Source organism: Macaca thibetana, chromosome 4, assembly GCF_024542745.1.
Source record: "Macaca thibetana thibetana isolate TM-01 chromosome 4, ASM2454274v1, whole genome shotgun sequence".
NCBI classification, from domain to species: domain Eukaryota; kingdom Metazoa; phylum Chordata; class Mammalia; order Primates; family Cercopithecidae; genus Macaca; species Macaca thibetana.
In genome coordinates this window covers 106,751,070-106,767,747 of record NC_065581.1, presented here as the reverse complement: position 1 = coordinate 106,767,747, position 16,678 = coordinate 106,751,070, and the positions used below count along the sequence as shown (strand labels likewise).

Below are 16,678 nucleotides of genomic sequence, written 5' to 3'. Positions count from 1 at the left end.
AAATGATTTATTCTTAAAATTGTTAGAAGCATTTCAGGTAGAAAAATCCATTTCCGAGAACATCATTTTCTGATATACTTGTAAGTGAATACTTACAAACTGTACATATCAACTGTATATTAATGTAGTACTGTCCCACAGTTTTAGGTATTTGTAAGTGACTAATCAATCATAAGTAGCTTTTAAAACGGAGCTTAAGGGGGAAGCAAATGCTATCAGATCTCCAGTTCACAATGCTTTACTTAGAGAGATCTGCTCATGTGTGCCCAATTTTCTAAGCTCAGTCTAAGAATTAAGGACAAAGAAAAAGAAAACCCAAGTGAAATCAAGGCTACCTTCCTCCTGTGGGATACGGCTGGGAACATTATTGAGGTGATGAAGTCTAATCTGTGTCAAGTCTGAGAACAAAAAAGCTTTTATGGCAGAGCTGATTTGTCCTAGTCCTTGTCACACATTCCCACTTGATAAAATGCTTGGGGCCCTATTTTACTTATATAAGGAAACTGGTGGGTTTTGAAAGAGGTATTTTGGAAATATGCCAAAACAGCTGATTCCCCTGCTTGGCTTTTTAAAAAAGTACATTGGTCATTATCTCCCACCTTAAACAGAGTAAGTCCCTGTGATTCGGGTTCTCTGTCACTAAACTGCTTGTCCACATATATATCAAGTGCCTCTCTCCACTACAATGTTAAGCCTATTAGAGCTGCAATGGAATGGGGAAAAGGGTTATGGAGATGTTCTTGTCACCTCTGACTTGAACTTACTCACTGATGTGCAGTGCTACTTCCAATTCATTTAAAAATGTTTCCGGGAAAATATTCCTCAGTCCTCAAGCTGTTTGAAGGCCCAAGAGTGTGACAGGTGGAACTACCTTTGCAGGATCATGATGGACTGTTCTGGGAGTTCTAGTGAGCACTATGAAGAAGTGGAAACGAGGCCGAATACGCTGATGTATGGTAATCAGAATAAGAAATTGAGGCTTGCTTCCTGGGGGCAGAAGCTGGTAGAGATCTCTGGAAGCACTGAAATTAGATTAAGCAAGGAGGCAGAGGGAAATGTTTCAGCCGCTTCTCAGACTTCCCCTGAAGATCCCTTAGAAGTGGCTGCCATTAAACAATTGGCCAAGAGACTCAGGTTTGCTTTTAATCTTTGATCTAAGCCAATGAAAGTACACAGCACTTAAAGTCTATTTCCCTCCTTAGAGATCGTCAGAGTTAAACATTTCTAAGCTTTTTCACAGTTTTACTATTTAAATATGGGGTTCTAGCAGTCACTCCACAATGCTGCTTCAAGATGAACAGGTAAAAAATAATGCAGGAATAAATGTACTGGTAAGAGAAACACCAGACTACCAGTGAAACTTAAATTAGCAAGGAGCCAAAAGAAACTTGATTATAATTATTAGCTAAGGCCCTCCAGTTGGTCATAAGGTTACTCAGAAGTGAGCCTAAATATTATCATAAAAATTATACCTAGGAGCAGCCGGGCGCGGTGGCTCACACCTGTAATCCCAGCACTTTGGGAGGCCGAGGCGGGCGGATCACGAGGTCAGGAGATCGAGACCATCCTGGCTGACACGGTGAAACCCTGTCTCTACTAAAAAAAATACAAAAAGATTAGCCAGGAGTGGTGGTGGGTGCCTCTAGTCCCAGCTACTCAGGAGGCTGAGGCAGGAGAATGGTCTGAACCCGGGAGGTGGAGCTTGCGGTAAGCCAAGATCACACCACTGCACTCCAGCCTGGGCAACAGAGCGAGACTCCGTCTCAAACAAATGAAACAAAACAAAACAAAATTATACCTAGGAGCAGCTACAAAAAAGAAATGGAGAAAATACATTTTATTGGAGTACATCCAATACTGTCCTAGAGGAAAGATAGAATTTTACTTCCCTTAAAGATTCTCTCTTATAATAGGAAAGTATAATGTCCATTTATAGAGACATATTTAAAATACATCTGTTTTATTTACATGTTTTACTTTTTGTTTTTTAAAGAAAAAGAGGTCTGGGCTCTTGAAAAAGAAGCAGCATCTATCAGCAGAGGAGGAGGCAAGACGGGGCCCTGGAAAGCTGTGCAAGACTCCAATCACAAGTCACTTCCATAAAAGCCTTTCTAGCAGCAAGGACTCAGGAAAAATACAGGAAGCAAGACAGTTGGGGGTGGGAGTGGATTATTTTCTATCAATCAGATTGGTAAAGTTTCAGAGTAATAGAAGCAAGGCAAGCAGGGCAAGGATGCCAGGAAACTCTTACGCATTTTGTATAAACTTTTCTGGAGGGCTGGTTAGCAACAAATATCAAAAACATTTTAAAAATGCACTTTGACTCAACAAACAGTAACATCTTTTGTGCAACAAGATGTATGCCTACTGATTCCTTATGGTATTTAATAGTGAAAAATTACAATCTAAACGCCACTGGCAGGAGACTGATTAAATAGATTATAACATACAATAGCGTTCCATACAGTGATTAAAAGTGATGGAGATTCATATACTCTGCTGTGCAAAGATGTTCCTGTGACTGTTCAGTGAAAAAAGATTCCAGAGTAGCAGGCAGTAAAACAGCATTTCTATACAATTCTATGAATATGCCTACACAAGATGGTCCAAAATGATGTTTCTACTGTAATTATGATTACAGCTTAGTAGGATTTCTGGTGATTTTTGCTTTTTTTTGTACTTTTCCACATTGATTTTTTTTTTAAACGAGTACATATTTTTACAAAAAATACCCAAGGCTGTCTTTTTTTTCTTTTTTGAATAAAAAGGTCCTCAATATATATATAGAAGATAAATACTGTTTTTCGTTTGTTTATTTGTTTTTAAACAGGGTCTCTGTCATCCAGGCTGGAGTGCAGTGGTGTGATCTTGGCTTGCTACACTCTCAGCCTCCCAGCCAGGTTCAAGTGCTCCTCCCACACCTCAGCCTCCTGAGTAGCTGGGTCTACGGGCACGTGCCACCATGCCCGGCTAATTTTTTAAACTTTTTTGTGAAAACAGGGTCTCGCTATGTTGCCTAGCTGGTCTCAAACTCCTAGACTCAAGCAATCCTCCTGCCTCAGCCTCCCAAAGTGCTGAGACTGCAGACATGAGCCACCGCCCAGCTAACAAATACTTCTTATCCCATGGTAAAGGGGTAAAAAACAAATAAAAAACTCCCTTCATTTATACATTAATTTTAAAAGTTAAATAACTGGACAATTTAAAGTATTTCACAATAACTAATAACATTTTTGCTGATGGTTTTTATTACAATTGAGGTTTCAGCTCCTGTGAGGACAAGAACTATAAATTATCTGTAGATTCCTACTATACTAGGCACCATGAATGCATTCTCTAGAAGCCCCAGTAAAAGTTAGCAATGATAATTCTGCCAGTCCTTTGAGATAACCACCTCCCCACAAACATAAGCACAGGTCCACAGACATAGAGCATACTCCCTTAATAAAAGTTCTAATCATACCAACTAGGAATTATTTAGATATTTAATGTTTCTCCTTCTAAGGGGAGGAAAAAAGTCAAGGTAGTCTACCTATAAATAACGGAAACCTCTTCAGAATCCTTCAAGTATCAACACCTACTACAAATAATAAAAGGTAAAAAAGTTTAAAGGTCACTGCTCTTGAGTTACATGTAAATAACTATATGTAAACAGCAAGGTTTTTTTTTCTTTTTTGATAGTTTGGGAATTACTACTTAGTACAAGAGTTCCTTAGAGCATTTACCTCAACTATTCTCCAAACTTAAACTATCTGTCCTGATAAAACAACCGAATCATAGTGCCCCAGCACGCACTCACTCGGCCTCATCGTAGTGCCCCAGCGTGCATTCTCATGATCATGTACACAGCTGATGTAGGAGACTACAAACCCAAACGAAACGTTCATCTTTTTTTCCACAATTAAGTTATTGTGATAAAATTAGTGCTATCTTAATTATAATCAAATAATAAAATAGCATATTTGAAATTCACTGATGAACACAAACTGATAGTCAAGCCGTGCTTGCCGGCCAGGCTGGGCAGGGGAGCAGGGTAGATATTGAACTGGCACTGATTTCTCCCCATTGTCAATGCTGGGCAAACTTACCTGCCTTGGTCTAACACGACATCTTCTCCTACCTTTCCTTCTTTAGAACCTCTGATTAAATGATATACCGCTGTGTAAAATACACGTGTTTATATTTAATGTTATTATATGTGTTCTATGTGAAATGAAATTGCAGAATAATTATGAATAAACAAACAATAAAACCAAAATACTTCTAAGAAACTGAAGTTTCACTTTAAGCATTTTAAACATGTTCCCTTTTAGGCCAGCAGATGTAGCTGTGAATTAAAATAGGAACTACAAGGACTTTCATCAAGATGCTTTAGGTTAGCCATTAGATGGCACTCTTTTGTATTGGAACTGGGTTTCTATCAGAGATTTAATACAATTCAAGCTAGCTACTTACAATTATTTAACACTGGAGTTGATTTTGATTTACGTGCATTTATCTAGAAAGATCATCTCAATTATTTATTGAGTGCAAAGACTTGGACCATTTCTGTTCAACATTTTCTGACTGAGACTGTTTTCTTAGTCATACAAAGATGAGACAGTACATACACAGTGACAAGTTCTTACTGGACTCAGGGTAACCTCAGAATTATCATCAAAACTCTCTAAATGCTGAGCTGAATATACCACATTGCTGTCTGCAAGCCTCAGAGCAGGGTCATACCATAAGAATTTTCTTAGAAAGTCAACAGGAAATGCTTACCACTTTACAGGGTAGCCCTGTCTTTGCACAGTGTATGGTTCAGGGGAAGCCCACAAATGACTTTAGAATGAACAAACCAGCAAATTAGCAAACACTACCACCTTTAAAAGATGTGTCCTTGAAAAGGTATCAGTGGGTTCATCTTTCTGTGGGCCTTCTCAGACATGGAGATCAAACTGATATGCCTAATGATCTATATGTAGAGAGAGTGTATATGCAGTCTCTCTTTTTAGTTAGACATAAAGATGTCAGGAACTCTGTCTTTCTTTGTGGTCTCAGCACCTAACCCAATCCCAGGTACCCAGCAGAGACTGAGTAGATATTTCCTACTTATCACTGGATGACATAAAGATGCAATATAAAAGGTTTCCACATATTCTTATATTCAGTAGTACCAACCAGAAAATATTTTTTCTCCCCAAAATATCTTATTTAGGCAGCAATCCTTGTATTAATGCCAAAAAACAAAGAAGTTCACATTCTACCCATCTTCAATGCTGGGCAAACGTATCTGCTTTGTTTGGTAACAACATAGCTTCCAATACCTCTCCTTCTTTGGAACCTCTGATTAAATGATATGCCACTGTGTGAAATACAAATGTATGTTTATATTTAAGGTATGTGTTCTATGTGAAATGAAATTTCATAATAATTATGAATAAAAAATTGGATTACTCTTGCACAGTTGGATTATTCTAGCCCATAAACATTGAATTATCAAGTGTATAATTCAGATAACCTAATTTTATTGGTTTATGAAAACTGGGATTGATTCTAAGCAAGACTATTTGTGTTTTCAAATACCTTAACATTTTACTAAGTTTGTGACCCACATTACTCAGCACTGCAAACATCACATATCAGTTCCACACAGTTCATGTAAAGTGCTAGCAGACTGTCATTTTTATAGAAACTAGAAGCTTAATAACTTTATTACTAAGTACTACTTAATAATCTGAAGATTCAGACCTGAGTTTAAATCTTGACACTGCCAGTTACAAGCTATGTGACCTTGGGCAAGTGATTTAACCTCTTTGAGCCCCAATTTCCTCATTTATAAAATGGGGGATATTAATATCTGCTAGATAGTTATTATGAAGATTAAATAATTTGCTACATCTCAAATGTCTGTACAATGCCTAAAATGGAAAAAGTGGTTTTATATTGGTCAAAAGCAAAATTGAGGTTAACAGCAAAAATCATGAAAAATCTTCAGTCACAGATTTTCTGTCTTTTCAAGCAATCTCTAATTTAGCATTACAAACAATGACTAGCCAGCAAAGTCAACTCGAAAATCAAGGTGAGGGCCGGGTGCAGTGGCTCACACCTTTAATCCCAGCACTTCGGGAGGCTGAGGCGGAAGATCACTTGAGTCCAGGGAGTTTGCAACCATCTCACTCTCAGATGAGTGAGACCTCATCTCTACAAAAAATTTTAAAAAGTAGCCAGGCATAGTGGCATATGCACCTGCAGTCCCAGCTACTCAGGAGGCTGACGCGGAAGATCACTTGAGTCCAGGAGTTCGCAACAAGCCTGGGCAACATAGTGAGACCTCATCTCTACAAAAAATTTTTAAAAAGTACCCAGGCAGAGTGGCATATGCACCTGCGGTCCCAGCTACTCAGGAGGCTGAGGTGGGAGGGTTGCTTGAGCCCAGGAGGCTGCAGTGAGCTGAGATCGCACCATTGCACTCCACCCTGGGCAACAGAGGAAGACCTTGTCTCCAAAAAGTCAAAAATAAAAATAAAATTTAAAAACAAAGGTTAGACTAGGAGAAAAGCACCATCATCTGTCTATCAATGTATTCTGAGTGAAAAGCACAGCAATGTTTATGTTTTAAGATTAAACTAAATATAAAAAGCTCAATAATGCCTATGAGGTTGTTCCTGCAACCCTGCCAACTTGCCCCAGTTTCTTCCTCCCTGCTGAATCATTCTCATCAGCATATACACGCTGTTAATTCTCCCAATGCAAAATACAACGAGTAAAAAACTATCTCTTGATCCCATTCTTTTTCCAGCTATGACTCCATTTCCTTCCTTCACTTTGTGGCAAAACTCAAGACTCACCTAGACACACTGCCTCTGATTCTCCTCCATCCCCTTTTGAATCACTCAGACTTTACTCCACCATTTCACCAATGGTTGTCACACCGCCAAACCCAGTGAATTATCAGTCATCATCTTACGTAACTTCTCACCAGTATACAACAGTCAGTCGCTTCTCCTTGAAATGTTTTCTTCACCTAGTGTCTAAGTCACCAGGCCAAGGAGATTTCCCTCTTCAGCAGGGCACTTTCCCCTCACTCCTCAACCTCTTAACCTTAGGAGTCCCTAAGAGTTCCTTCCTCAGACCTCTTCTCTTCTCTTTCAACCTTTACTGCCTTGGTGAGTTAATCTAGTCTCATGGCTTTATATGCTGCCCATATACTGATGAGTCTCAAATTCAAATCTTCACCTTGTACTTCTCCCCTAACTCTCAACTTCTATATCTAACTGCTTACTTGCTCTCCATCTCACTATCAAACAGATGTGTCAACCTCACAAGTCACAGATCGAGCTCCTGACATTATCTCCCAATGCCTCCTCTTCTCACACTGCCCCCCACCCATCCTTCCGTTGCTCAGGCCAAAAGTCTTGATGACATCCAACTTCACTCTTTCTCACACCCCACATCCAATCAACAACAAATCTTTGCTGACTTGACCTTCAAAATATATCAAGAATCTGTTTTCATCAACTTTACCACTGCCACCTATCTCAAACTACTGCCAATTCTCACCGGTCATGAAGGGTCCGGTCCACAGAACTTTCGACCAGTTGTTTAAAAAAAAAAAAGAAGGCAGTCATTCTTAATGTAATGCTCTGTAACTTGAGGTATAAATTTTACATATATACACAAACATAGACACACACACACACACACACACACACAAGCTTTTAGGATTTTTTCCACAAATGTATAAATAACACATTAATAATTTAAATAATTAATTTTAAAATGCTTTAACTCTTTTACAAAGATTATATATATGATGTCAAACAGCATAGAAAGTTGCTCCAAATTAATAATTTTATTGAACAAACAGCTAATGTCAATTTATTTATTTATTCTATTTTGTTTTTGAGACAGGGTCTCACTCTATTGCCAAGGCTGAAGTGCAGTGATCTTGGCTCACTGCAGCCTCAGCCTGTGAGGCTCAGGTGATCCTCCTGCCTCAGCCTTCTGAGTAGCTGGGACTATAGGTGCATGCCACCACACCCAGCTGACTTTTTTGTAGAGACAGGATTTCATCACATTGCCCAGGCTGGTCTTGGACTTTGGAGTTCAAGTGATTTACCTGCCACAGGCTCCCAAGGTGCTGGGGTTATAGGCGTAACCCACTGCACCTACCCTAATGTCAATTTATATAGAACATTAGCTATAAATTAGTCATTACTTAATTTATTTGAAGTTTTACCACCTTCAAAAATTTTATTTATTAGTAATAAGAAGCTGTCTAGTTATTAGTAAGAATTTAGTCACGCACTCTGTCATCATTTCCCTAGACAGTGACCAAACTACATGCAAATAAATTTGAAAACCAGGAAAATTTAGAACACAGTCAGCAGAATAAACATCTAGATACCAGTGACAAGACTGTAGTTACTTACACTGTGAACTCCTAAAGCTTTCCAGACTGCGAAGCTAATCACACCAACCCCACACCATGCATACAGTGAGCCCCAGCCCAGAGCTCGCAAGGCAAGGGAAGACCCGCTTTCCGGTAATGCAGCCGTGGCCATACTTCCCTGAAATGAGACAGAAAAGTTGAGGTAAAAACAGTCAGTGCAGAAAGAATAAGCACTCTGGGGGTGTTTGCAAATTTCTCTCTCTGCAAGCAACATGATATTAGGAAGCTAGGTTAACCCAAGTTCTAATTCTAGCTTTGCTACTTAATAATTGCATGCCTTCTCTGACTCACAAATATTTGAGTATGCAAGGCACCAGGCCTGTTAATTCTTCCAGAAAAATCCTAGACCATTTTGTCAAGATTTCTCTATCCCCCATTCATTGGCATTTTCACAGAATGACATTAAACCTAACCTGATAAGAGAGAGCAAATTTTTAACATCCTGTCTTCCATCTGGAAATACATTTCCCTTTACTAGAGTCCTTTTCCTTTTTTACAATAACTTCCTTTATATTGTTCAATCTATTTCTTATTTATTTATTTTGAGTCTCACTCTGTCACCCAGGCTACACTGCAGCAGCATGATCACAGCTCACTGTAGCCTCAAACTCCTCGGCTTCAGCAATCCCCCCGCCCAACCCCACCCCCTACCTCAGCCTCTAGAGTTGCCAAGACTATAGGTGTGCGCCATCACATCTGGCTAATTTTTTTTTTTTTCTTGTACCAACTCCCGGCCTAAAGCAATCCTCCCATCTCAGCCTGAAATGAGTTATTACTAGTTGTCTGTATCCAAAAATGAACCTTAGTGGAAACTTGATTGTTAGACATTGATCTGTCATTATTAAGATTTTTTCTAAATTATTTAAGTTTCATTATTCACTTTAAAAAAATCTAATCACAAGCTTTATTCTGTGGGGAAGAATGTCACATGACATTCAGATACCATGGTTCAAAATTTTCAAATGGACACTGGCTGACTTGCTATAGGAAAAGACTGACTTGCCAAAAAATAACACTGTGTTAAAGGATCTTTAGATATAGCCACATGTGCTAGCCATACATGTGTACATATGTAGATATGGCTACACTATTCCTCACTAACACATTATTTTTCTTAAATTAAAATTAAGGCATTTGTATATGGAAGTTGAAATTAACAAATCACACTGCAATTAGGGTATACAGAATCCCCAAGATGAAACAGAAAAATTATTTTCTAAATGAGAACTCTGTATTTATAATACCTCTTGTGCCTGAAGATAAGGGTGCCCCTTATCGTCTACCACTTACCAGAACCCTTGAAAAAGCAGGTGATAAAATTAACCTATTATTCATGTGTGGCACTACCACGAGCAAAGCGTTCAGTTTGTCAGAAGGTCGGCGACATACTTACAAATACGGTTCACAGTTTTAGCTTTTCTTCAGCCTAATCCTGGGATGAATTTTATGTAAATCAAATGCATTTTTTTTTCTTTTTTTTTTTTGAGATGGAGTTTCACTCTTGCTGCCCAGACTGGAGTACAATGGTGCTCACTGTAGGCTCCGCCCCCCGGGTTCATGCCATTCTCCTGCCTCAGCCTCCTAAGTAGCTGGGACTACAGGCGCCTGGCACCTTGCCGGCTAATTTTTTGTATTTTTAATAGAGACAGGGTTTCATCGTGTTAGCCAGGATGGTCTCGATCTCCTGACCTTGTGATCTGCCCGCCTCGCCCTCCCAAAGTGCTGGGATTACAGGCGTGAGCCACTGCGCCCGGCCTTGGCTGTGTTTTCATATGTGCAATACATTTTTTAAAATATCGATTTTTATAACTTTCCAGAAGTTGTAGCTATATCAGAAAGATGAACGACTTGCCCTTTTTATCTACTCACTACATAAGTGGGTATTAAAATGACTCAGTTATTTTACGAATTTTTTTCCTGCCATAATGTTAAGATAAGCAGGGGCACCAGATATTTCAGATAAATAAACTTTGCATGTGATTATGTATTTTCTTCAGTTGTTTTAACCAAATAGACATATAATACACGTTATTTTCTCTTATGGCACCTCATTTAGTCTACCAATTATGAGACCGATGTACAAATGCAAGATATACTAGTTAACGAAAATGTTGATCTATTTTAATAGATCGACCAAAGAAGCTCAAGAGCAGATTACTTGGCCACTTTTATCTTGCACCTTCCTCTTTCTGTTGATTCAGGAAATTACAAAGAAAAATGAAAGTCCATTCAACATCTATTATTGCTTTTCAACTCCCAGTTGTTTTGCATAAGACACAGCTAAGACGATGAAAACAGGACACTGAAAGGATAGCTATCATCCCAAAATAAAAGCAGTGTAGGCAGTCCCCAACTGACAAGTTTATCATTTTAAAGTCTTCTGGGGTTACAATTTGAATCTGTTTTAATATCTAGAATCCCAGGCTAATGGACAGAAGTCTATTTAAATAGCAATATTACTAAAAATTGTAACATTTCTTCCCTAGAAGTATCCAAAGATGGGAAGAGTACCAGGTTGGGCAAGTTGCTTAATTCATCTGTGCCTCAGTTTCCTGCCCTTTAATGGGGACCACACGTAACGGTGCTGCCTAGAGCTGTGAGGGGAGTTCAGTGAGTGAAGCCCACAGAAGAGCAGCCAGCACATGCTAAGCACTCAAATATTAGATATTATTCATGTTAGAAAAGACCTCCAGGTGGCAACTGTGAAGTACACTAAGTGACATTCTTAGACTGGTGCTTTCTCAGTATACACGCATTAAGTGCTCCAAAATCTCTGAGTTCTTCTACAAACCATTTTACCTCTGAAACAGAGTCTGGGTAAGTGGTCATACTCTAATTCCAATGTTTTCCCAGAGGGAGACAGAACCATCTAAAACAGGGGTTCTCAAACTTCCCGGTCTCAGGATCCCTTTACACTTGGGCCCTAAAGACTTTCAATTAGGTGGGTTGTATTTATCAATATTTAATATATTAGAAATTAAAATTAAGAAATTCTTAATTTGTACTAGTCATTTAAAAATAGTAAATCGTTCTAGATTAATATAAGCCTATTTTTTAGGAAAAATTACTTTTCCAAAACGAAACTGTGCAAAGAGAGACAATGTTTTACATTTTTGTTACTCTTTTATTTATTTTTTATTATTTGAGACAGTCTCGCTCTGTCACCCAGGCTGCAGTGTAGTGGCATGATCTCAGCTCACTGCAACCTCCACCTCCTGGGTTCAAGCAATTCTCGTGCCTCAGCCTCCCAAGTAGCTGGGATTACAGGTGCATGCCACCATGCCCAGCTAATTTTTGTATTTTTAGTAGAGACGGGGTTTCACCGTGTTGCCCAGGCTGGTCTCAAACTCCTGGCCTAGAGTGATCTGCCCAAAGTGCTGGGACTACAGGCATGAACCACTGCACCTGGCCTGTTACTCCTTTAAATGTCTAGCTTAATAAAAAATAGATGAATTTTCACATCTGCTTTTGTATTCAGTCTGTTGCAAGATATTACCTTTGGTGAAAATAAACGATAAAATAAACTTTGGTAAAATCTGGCCTCACACAGATATATGGTCACATCTTTGGAAAAGGGAAGAATACTGTAATAGCTTTTCCTTCTCTGATAATACACCAAATCAAATAACTTATGAAGGATTAGTTGCAACATGGAACCTGGAGTCATAACAATAAATTTTTTTGTAATTTCTTACTAAAATCCATTAGTCTATTTTGCACTTTGAATGGACTTTAAGCCCAGGTATCATGCTCATTCAGAAGATACTGGTTATATAGATCTTTCAAGTTATATAGATTTTCAATTGTTGACACCATTTATTAAAATAATATTTTAAAAAACACATCATTAATATCACCATAAAATCTCATTGGAAAAACCATTAAATATTAAGCAACTGTTAAGCTCATGATGACAGATAAAAGTTTTCTAAAATCTAATTTTTCACTTGAAAGCTTGAATTTTATCAGTGGCAATAAATACTGACAATTGTTTGCTTGAAAAGACAAGCTCATTTTATTCATTGTTAAGATGTCTGCCAAATACCCACTTCTGAATAAGCATAGTTTGTCAGTTGTTCTTTCAAGGAAAAATGATATTCTATAGGAAAAAAGTGGCTAGTTCAGCTTGCAATTCAATTGTTTTTCTAGAGAAAAAAAAATCCTACTTCAGTATAAAATAGAAATGCTTTATGTAATTCCCATTTCTTTTTTTTTTTTTTTCCTGTTTTCTTTTTTTTGAGATAGAGTCTCGCTCTGTCGCCCAGGCTGGAGTGCAGTGGCACTATCTCACTGCAAGCTCCACCTCCCGGGTTCACGCCATTCTCCTGCCTCAGCCTCCAGAGTAGCTGAGACTACAGGCGCCCACCACCACATCCGGCTAATTTTTTGTATTTTTGGTAGAGATGGGGTTTCACCATGTTAGCCAGGATGGTCTCGATCTCCTGACCTTGTGATCTGCCCGCCTCGGCCTCTCAAAGTGCTGGGATTACAGGTGTGAGCCACCGCGCCTGGCCTTGTATTTCTCATTTCTTTACACAGAATATTAAAAAGAGGTTTATTCGAGGGTCATGATTTAATAAAATTATTTTATTTCTTTGACAAGGGTATTTTTAAGTAAAGCTGGCTTTAAAAAATACAGGTACTTTGTAATGAAGAACACAATGACTTTCAGCACAGTTTGGTGCTACTGCCTTAGTTAGACCAAGGTATCAGCAGTTTTACTCTCCACTGCCTCTGTACCATTAGTACAAGCATCTTACTATCATTATGAAAATAGTTCTGACTTCATGGACCCAAGGATCAAGGATCAGCAGGGTTCTGTGGACCACAGTTTGAAAACTACTGTTAGACCCTGAAGGGCATTTGTGATGATTAAATCTCAGAACAACAAAATAGGATGGAAAGTTGTGAATATGTGTACGTGCTCCCCCCAGCCCCAGAGAATCCCTAGTTTTTATCAGATTATTAAAATGATCAGTGAGCCAAGGATTAACATAACTTAGATTTAGAAATCAACCAAAACTCTACTGTTAAGGCACTACTCTGATTTCCACCACAAAATATATTTCTGCTCTGAAAACATTCTATAACATAGGGAGAAAATGACCCACAAGGTTCATAGCAGTGATTTAGGAAGCTCCATATAAGTATTCAGAGGGGATCCAAGCACACTTTAAATGTGGTCTCTTGCCATTATGGTATCAATAAGACTTAAGTATGACTATTAAACATAAATGTAAGTTGGAAAGGAAACTTTTTATGATGTTTTACATAACACTTTTCCTCCATAGCACACATCGAATTGTAATTACACAGTTATTTGTGTGAATATTTATTTATTTTTGAGACAGAGTCTCACTCTGTCACCCAGGCTGAAGTGCAGTGGTGTGATCTGGGCTCACTACAACCTCCGCCTCCTGGGTTCAACTGATTCTCCTGCCTCAGCCTCCCGAGTAGCTGGGACTACAGGAGTGCACCACCACGGCAGGCTACCCGGCTAATTTCTGTATTTTTAGTAGAGATGGGTTTTCGCCACGTTGGCCAGGCTGGTCTCAAACTCCTGACCTCAGGTGATCCACCCCTCTGGGCTTCCCAAAGTGCTGGGATTACTGGTGTGAGCCGCAACACCTGGCCCAAATTTAGATTTAAAGTCATGTTGTGAATAGGAAATGTACCAGACAAGCTTTCAAAGTCTTGTTCTGCTAAAATTTAAGAGAGCACATAAGCACATCTTTCTAAATGAAAATAAAGACTGTTGGTTAATTTGTACATTTCTAGAATCCATAAGGGTATACAAATTCACATCTTAAAGCAATGTGGAAAGCCATCAATATTTTCTTTACTTTTTCTATGCAAAAGCTGCTGTATATTGTAAACAATAACAATAACGATGCTATGAATGGATTTCAGTGTCACCAACCTTATTGAACCATTCAGGGCTTTTCTTTTTAGCCAATGATAACGTTGTAATAAATCCAGCTAGCATTCCCGCTGCAGCAACAGTACCAAGAAAAATTCCACCTGCCAAGAGTTTCAGGGAGGAGGGAGGATATTTCAAAAATTAAATAAAAAGAGATTAAAAAGACGTACAAAAGTAAGTTTAAGATACTATTCGAGTTACAATCAAAATCACTTTTGAAATTCAAGAAACCATGGCTAAGCAGCTCTTGCTAACAGTAAATGCCAGTGACTGAGAAACTTGCGTGACCTCACGACCTCTGGTTCCTTGAGTCATTCCGAGTTATTATTCCCGAACGCAGAGAATAGCTTCCCTTCCCCCTCTCCCCTGGGACCACGGCGTGAAGTTTCTCACGGGGAGATAGAGACGATGGCAATCAGAAAAGGCAAGGCTCGAGAACAGCTGCAGAGGTGATGGGGAAATATGGCAGGCCCAGGAGAATAGTTAGCGGGATCTGCCCCCCGCCCCGCCCCGCCCAAGGGGAGACTCCACCCAACAAGCTACCTACCTGCCCTGGGGCCGCGAGACTCCGCGGGCTAAACTCAGGAGCAAGCCCAAGCTAAGGGCTCTCAGAGCGGGATGTGTGTGTGAATACCCGCTCCAGCGCAAGCCAGGGTCCGGGGTTAGCTCGCCCCGATGCGCGCACCTCACCACAGCACACCTTACCTTTAACCAGGAAAAGCCGGTCATCCGTGGACCCCGGAGCCTCCAGCCCAGAGGCCGGCTGCCCAGTTCCAGCGCCCGCCGTCTCCATGCTTAGGTCGCCTCTAGTGCGTCCGTCCCCAACTGGGCACGGGTGGAAGCGAGAGCGAGGCGGAGGAGAAAGGTTCCGCTGCCGCCTCCTCCTGTGCACTCCTCCTGTGCAATCTGAAGAAGGGTCCGGAGTGCGGCTGCTGTCCCCAAACCCTCCTCCCGCGCCCGGGCGGGGAAGACGTGCTGTGCCCAGCGCCGAGGGCGATGCCCTCCAAGGCCGACTCGTAGGGAGGATCACTTGATTTCTCCAAGGAAATCATTGCTGGACTTAAGTGATTACTTTGGCTGTTTGAAAGAACGCTCAGCAGTGAGGGTCGCAGATCGCCCCAGGATTCCAGGCCTCGCCTGCTGTGAGACCTTGGAGCTCATTTTCTGATCAAGCTTACACTGTGTCCAACGATTTGGCCAGCGCTAACACTCCACGATTCTAAAACGCAGGCCTTGGTCTTCTGTCTGAACTTTTCTAGGTAACTTCCTAACAGTGGTGAGGAAAGGTGTAAGTGACAGGCTTTCTTTCTGGAGGAGAGCCAGCCACCCGGCTCTGCGGTGACGGGTCCCCTCGCCACGGTGTGAGTGCTTGGCCTCCCTCGGGAAGTGGAACACTTACAGGATGACCGAATGAAGGTACCACCCCCGAGAGGAGAGCGCGGCCCGCTCGAAGGGCTTGCAGAGCTGCCGGGAACGTTGACAGCTAGCAGCTTTGGTCTTCTGCTGGGAGGCTGGTTTGCCCATTCTGTAAATGGCCATGGACAGGAGGAGGCTAGTGGTGATAGAAAATCTTTTCAGCCTCTCAGAGAACAATGACATCTTGTAAAATAAGGCGGTCTCTGCCATTTGTCCTGCCCCCCAGCACTGGAGGGCATGAGCTTCCTGAGGATGGAGATGGGACTCTATGTTCAGTTTATATCCCCCAGCTTTCAGGTATTACCTGGTTACCAACAACAAATGCATGTTGGATGGATGAGTAAATGAATGCATCTGTTTTTGCATCAGTGAAGTGCAGTTAATAACTCAAACCTGGGCTCGGGTCCTTAAACCGCTTCTCAGGTGTGTGAACTTGGGGTAACTTAGCCCCTCTATACCTCAGTTTCCTCACCTGTAAAATTTAAAAACAGATAGTAGGCCAGGCGCAGTGGTTCACGCCTGTAATCCTAGCACTTTGAGAGGCTGAGGCAGGTGGATCACCTGAGGTCAGAAGTTCGAGATCAGCCTGGCCAACATGGTGAAACCCCCGTTTCTACTAAAAGTACAAAAATTAGCGGGGCCTAATGGTGTGGGCCTGTAATCCCAGCTACTTGGAAGGCTGAGGCAGGAGAATCGCTTGAACCTGGGAGGGAGAGTTTGCAGTGAGTCGAGATCGAGCCATTGCACTCCAGCCTGGGTGACAAGAGGGAAACTCTGCCCTCCATCCCCAGCCTCCAAAAAAAAAAAAAAAAATTGATAGTACCTAACTCAGGATTGCTATGAGAATTAAATGAAGCGACATCTATAAAGAAGTTAGCACAGTGCCTGGCACACATAAATATTCA

General features: G+C 40.6%; 1 protein-coding gene across 1 annotated transcript in view; it reads right to left on the bottom strand.

Moving 5' to 3' along the window:
* Window positions 1-15,174, bottom strand: part of TMEM242 (transmembrane protein 242) — a 33,300-nt gene extending 18,126 nt beyond the window's left edge. The window contains exons 1-3 of the mRNA XM_050786767.1: window positions 15,063-15,174; window positions 14,358-14,458; window positions 8,418-8,555 (exon numbers count right to left, since the gene is read on the bottom strand). Of these exons, the coding sequence (XP_050642724.1) occupies window positions 8,418-8,555; window positions 14,358-14,458; window positions 15,063-15,150 (327 nt within the window). The 5' untranslated portion in view covers window positions 15,151-15,174. The remainder of the gene's footprint in view (window positions 1-8,417; window positions 8,556-14,357; window positions 14,459-15,062) is intronic.
* Window positions 15,175-16,678: the final 1,504 nt, after the last annotated feature.